The 5398-nt window shown below is 39.8% G+C and overlaps 1 protein-coding gene across 1 annotated transcript in view; it reads right to left on the bottom strand.

Moving 5' to 3' along the window:
* Window positions 1-4476, bottom strand: part of LOC102776061 (uncharacterized) — a 13255-nt gene extending 8779 nt beyond the window's left edge. The window contains exons 1-3 of the mRNA XM_006804203.3: window positions 4244-4476; window positions 2676-2798; window positions 21-191 (exon numbers count right to left, since the gene is read on the bottom strand). Of these exons, the coding sequence (XP_006804266.2) occupies window positions 21-191; window positions 2676-2798; window positions 4244-4352 (403 nt within the window). The 5' untranslated portion in view covers window positions 4353-4476. The remainder of the gene's footprint in view (window positions 1-20; window positions 192-2675; window positions 2799-4243) is intronic.
* Between the last annotated feature and the right edge of the window lie 922 nt (window positions 4477-5398).

The raw sequence follows: 5398 nt of genomic DNA, 5'->3' as shown, positions 1-5398 counted from the left end.
AAGAAAAATGAGGAGTCTACCTTTAGTAGCCATCTTTGCAGCGAGCTTGGCCTGCAGCTCGTCCTTCTCTTTCTGCAGCTGTTGTTTCTCCTGCTGCAGCTTGGCGATGGACGCCGTCAGAGCTGACGCATTTGCCTCCTGCGTCTGCTTCCCTAAGGATGCCTCACCACCACCCTGAGGTTTGTTTTTATCTGTTAGCAGTATGAAAGTAAGTTACATACAGTACTGTATGCTGAAGGATTACAATACTGCCAAAAGTATTTGCTCATCTTGCTTTACACATGTATGAACTTGAGTGACATACCATTCTTAATCCATAGAGTTTAATATAACATGGGCCCAGAAAGCTTTCCACAAGGTTTTGGAGTGTTTATGGGAATTTTTGACCATTTTTCCAGAAGCACGTTTGTGAACTGAAGTTGGAGGCTTGGCTCCAATGTCAGTGACTGACCATCCGTAAATGAATTAGAGACCCCGCTCTTACCCGTTGCAAAGTGTCTCATTCATGTCTCATTTATGACTTTGTGGGCCTTGTTTTGTGTTTAGTGTGCAGTGATGTTGGAACAGGAAGGAGCCGTGGCCAAGCTGCTCCCCCAAAGTTGTGAGCATGTAATTGTCCTTAATGTTTTGGTATGAGTTCACTTCACTGGAACTAAGGGGCCCGGCCAAATTCCTGAGAAACAACCCCACAGGATAATCCCCACTGCTCTCAAATGCCAAACCCGAAATCTGCAGCTTCTGACTCTGCACCTCAGCATCCACTGATCGTGGCTGTAATCCACAATCACTTTCACTTTGTTGTAATAACACTAACAGCTGACTGTAAAATATTTAGTAGTGAGTAAATTTCACAGCTGGACTTGTTTCACAGCATCTAGTGGTGCAATGGATCAAAAGACTCACGGTTCGGATCTGATCACAGTTTTAAGTCAGATCAATTTTCCGATCAGCAAAAAAAGAAAAGAAGACAAGAAAAATTTAACTCGTCATTTATTTATCTATGTATTTTTTTGCCCGTTAAAAAACATTCAACTCAAGACTCATAAAAAACAAATTAAGGTGCAATATAGGGCAGTAAATGGTAAATGGCCTTTTACTAGTACCTCCTAGGGACCCCAAAGCGCTTTACACACCCAGTCATCCACCCATTCACACACTGGTGGAGGCAGCTACAGTCGTAGCCACAGCTGCCCTGGGGCAGACTGACAGAAGCGAGGCTGCCATATCGCGCCATTGGCCACTCTGGCCATCACCAGTAGGCGGTAGGTAAAGTGTCTTGCCCAAGGACACAACGACCGAGACTGTCCGAGCCGGGGCTCGAACCGGCAACCTTCCGATTACAAGGCGAACTCCCAACTCTTGAGCCACGATTGCTTTGTATCTACCACTCCGCTGTGATATAATCAGCAGTAATTGTCACATAGCTTTATGTTGCCCTGGAGCTCCACCCATCTGTAGTTGGGCAACAGAAAATGCCTGGGACAGTTCAGCCATAACTTTGGACTTTTCCTACTCATACAAGCCCCGGCTCGGACAGTCTCGGTCGTTGTGTCCTTGGGCAAGACACTTCACCTACCGCCTACTGGTGTTGGCCAGAGGGGCCGATGGCACAATATGGCAGCCTCGCTTCTGTCAGTCTGCCCAGGGCAGCTGTGGCTACAACTGTAGCTGCCTCCACCAGTGTGTGAATGTGAGAGTGAATGAATAGTGGAATTGTAAAGCGCTTTGAGGGCTCCTGAAAAGCGCTATATAAATGCAATCCATTATTATTATTATTATACATGCTTGGAACGATCTTGTCACTGAAGTGGTCGCGCGACGGGATTATGATAGCGTGGCTCACGCATGTTCATCATATGTTTAAACCCCTTGTTTCGCACAACGGAATACGGCCTTATGTCTGTAGCTAAACACCCCAATAGCTTTTCTAATAACTTTCACGGATCAACAGTGAGTCATTGCACCACTAATGCATCCTATGGTACCATGGTGGAGCTCCTGAGAGCGACCCATTCTTTCACAAATGTTGGCCAAGGAAGTGATCCGAATGATTCAATAGTTTGGATGGGTGAGTGAATACTTATACACCATATAGTGAATTTTCAGCCAACATGAAACACATACTGGAAAAATTTGTGAGGCTGTACTACCAGCAATGCTAACATGGTTACAATGACATTATTAGCTTGGCGGTATAACGGATTCCATGTCCACCATGTAAAGTCTCAGCACGCTAGAATATTGTGATTAGAAATAAAAACTCTTCCTGGAGTTATTTCTTTCACAGGAACTTAACAAAACACAATTTTGACCTGATGATTCCAGTAAGTTAAAAATCAGTCAACCAAATCAGCCATGAGTGCATTCTTCCCACTGGCCAGCAGGGGATGCCTCCTCCAGTTTCCAAAAATAAATTGGAGGCATAAAAATCTATAATAAAAAGCTACGTCTTTTTTGGTCTGTGACTTCAGAGCACAAACTCTACAATTTAATTTAACCACGAGTTTCTACATGTGGTCAGAGGTTTACAAACACTCATCACAGGCATTAATTTTTCATTTTTCATCAAATTTCTTTGAATGGTTGTTTTTCCAGCGATTGTACAACATCTATCTTTAACGACTTAAAAAACAAGAATTGCGTGCAAAGGTTTTTCAGTATAGTTGTGTACTCACAGTGTGCAGTGACAGCTATGATGGAGATCAGCAGGACGGCGCACAGCGTTGCCAGGCAGATGGTGGCGAGGCGGTACAGCCTGGGACCACTCGGCCTGGGGAACATTTGCATCACAGGATGACCTGCAGGTGATGGGAAGAGAAAGACGGTTTATTAAAAGTTATTTTCACATATATGGATGATAGTTTCAGTTGATTCTGCAAGATTTAAAATAATCTTTAAACAGGAATTTATAGTAAGTACCTTTAAGAAAAAAAATTTTTTTTTTGTTCTGCATCACTGACAACACGACCTTTTTTTAAACCTGACATATAAATGTATTCACACTTTTTGATGACTAAGTAGCGCGTGCAGTGGAGCGCTTTGTCCACAGTGGACTCTGATCTGCTCAGACTTGTAAATGTCAAACATGCTGGAACGCATTCAGGGCGATGCGTTTGACATTTTTAATTATCTAACAAAGCATCATGCAGGTAGGAATTTATTATTTGTTTTTGGGTAAGTGAAAGACTTACAACTAATGTATATTCATCTATCTGAAAATTCTAAATGTTAGTAAATAATAGACTTTAAACGTTCTACTTCATTATTAATCAAAGATCACTTTTATATTAAAAATTCAGGATGGAAGAATAAAAGCATTATGTCACCAGACAAAAAACACCGTGTCCATATAAACAGTAAAAACAGTAACAGTAAACAATAAAAACACAAAAGCAAACAAAAACATCACAAAGGGCCTTAATATGCACACAAAAACTCATCTGAAAAAAAGGAAATCCACAAACTGAATTGAAAACAAACAAACAAATAAACATGAGAGCTTTGATCGGACCCTTTGACACACTGTCTGTCTGTTAGTGACTGAGCTTAGCCTGCTGCTGCCATGGCTGCATTTTGAACTCATAATCAGTTTCTGCATATTATTTAATTATCAATTAATTAATTAAATAAATAAATAAAACTATATTTTGGCTTCACAGTGTTAGTCTTTTATTCTTATTGCAGACTGACTCCAGTGTGTATAAAAGTTGGATTTAGTGTGTAAAAGAGGTTCAAAGAAAACCACTAATGTTCCCACGGAAAGAGGAAGGAGGAGGCTCCGAGTATAAAACCGTATATAAGATTGAATTCACGTTTACACCAGCATGTCTGTCTGTTATGTAACACAGGAGTTTGTGACTTTGTAAAGCACTTTGATAATATATCTAAAATGGTTTCTGTTGATAGATATTTTTTTCTTTATCTTTTTATTATCTTTTTATTATAATATCTTTTTATTATCCTTATAACATGTAAGTAAACAATTACCAGTGAAAGCCTGCAGAACTATGAAAATTAAATGACCGATACGAGAAAAACAGCACTTTCGTGTGAGAAGCTGCAAAGTGAATCCTGAAGATAAACAAAAGTTAAGGTAACAAATCTCCATTTGTTGTCTCCATGGTGATAACGCACCGTGTCTACAGTAACGGGACAAAGTCAGTTGTTTTAAAGCAAAGATAAACAAAACCGTCTGCATTCCCCCACAGAGGCACAGCTGCAGGGTTAAAGTTTAACTGCTTACCGCGGTGTTCCACATCTGGCCTGTGGGGTAAGTCGTCATGACAGGACTCGTTGTCTATTAGTTGGGAGTACATGCCCTCAGAGTTCAGGGAGCTCCCGGTGGTCGACATTTCACCGCTGGAAGACAAACAGAAGGAAAGAAAACTAAAGTTGTTGGTGGAGAGAGAGGCTCTGAGTCAAAGCTCCACCACAGCTGTGATTATAAACAGCTGGGGTTAAACCAATGACTGTAGAGATGACCGTTTTCTACAATCGTCGAGGGGGGTGGGGTTCCGGTTATAACTTTCAAAATAAGACTTTTACGTGCTATGAAAATCCTTAAAAAGACGACAAAGAGACCCCCAAACCCCCACAAAACAAAAAATAATAATTATAATAACTACAAAAACCAAAAATTACAGAGGAACTAAAAAAAAAAAAACCCTGCCCAAAATAACCAGCAAACAGCCTGATAATAAAGCAACAATATGTACACAAAAACTACTGAGCACAAAACACCCAAAATTACCACGCAAACAATAATGGCCAGTCAGAGGTTAAAAAACATGTAAACAAACAATTAAGTCCAGGAAACAAGAAGTGAAATAACTGAGAAAGACTCAAAAACAAATGTTCTTTAAATGAACCAAATAAACACTATAAAGTCAAGAATAGAGTCACGACTACATTTGGGTGTCACCCACCTGGTTGTTCACCAAACCCTATTATGGCCTTCACGCTCTTATTTTACAGCAAAAGAATGTTAAGCATTAAATTTGCTGACTTTTCTTAAAGTGGCCTAAAATACAGACTCAAAAAGGGCATCTGGTATAAATCCAAACCAAATGTGCTGGAAGCTCAGACGACCTTTCAAAATAGTCGTTTGTCTTCACAATACTGTTTTATAAAAAAAGAAAAAGAAAAAAGGAGCACATCTATATATGTTTTCAAACTAAAAGAACCAAAAACATTTTTAATTCAAAGCCTAAACTTCACTTTCCATTAAAACGCAGTCTTTTTATGTAAAACGAAACATATTTGTCCTCCTGTGTTCCCATAGTTTACATTTTCTCGGGTGTAAAAATAATATAATTCTAACAATATTGGAGGAATTTTATTTTTAAGGAACCATTTGCATGCTATAGCGGATTTTTACGTGACATTTATATGTGCCAAC

Source organism: Neolamprologus brichardi, chromosome 22, assembly GCF_056152115.1.
Source record: "Neolamprologus brichardi isolate AB-2024 chromosome 22, ASM5615211v1, whole genome shotgun sequence".
NCBI lineage: Eukaryota > Metazoa > Chordata > Actinopteri > Cichliformes > Cichlidae > Neolamprologus > Neolamprologus brichardi.
The sequence above is the reverse complement of the archived record's forward strand: the minus strand, read 5'-3'. Positions and strand labels throughout refer to the sequence as shown.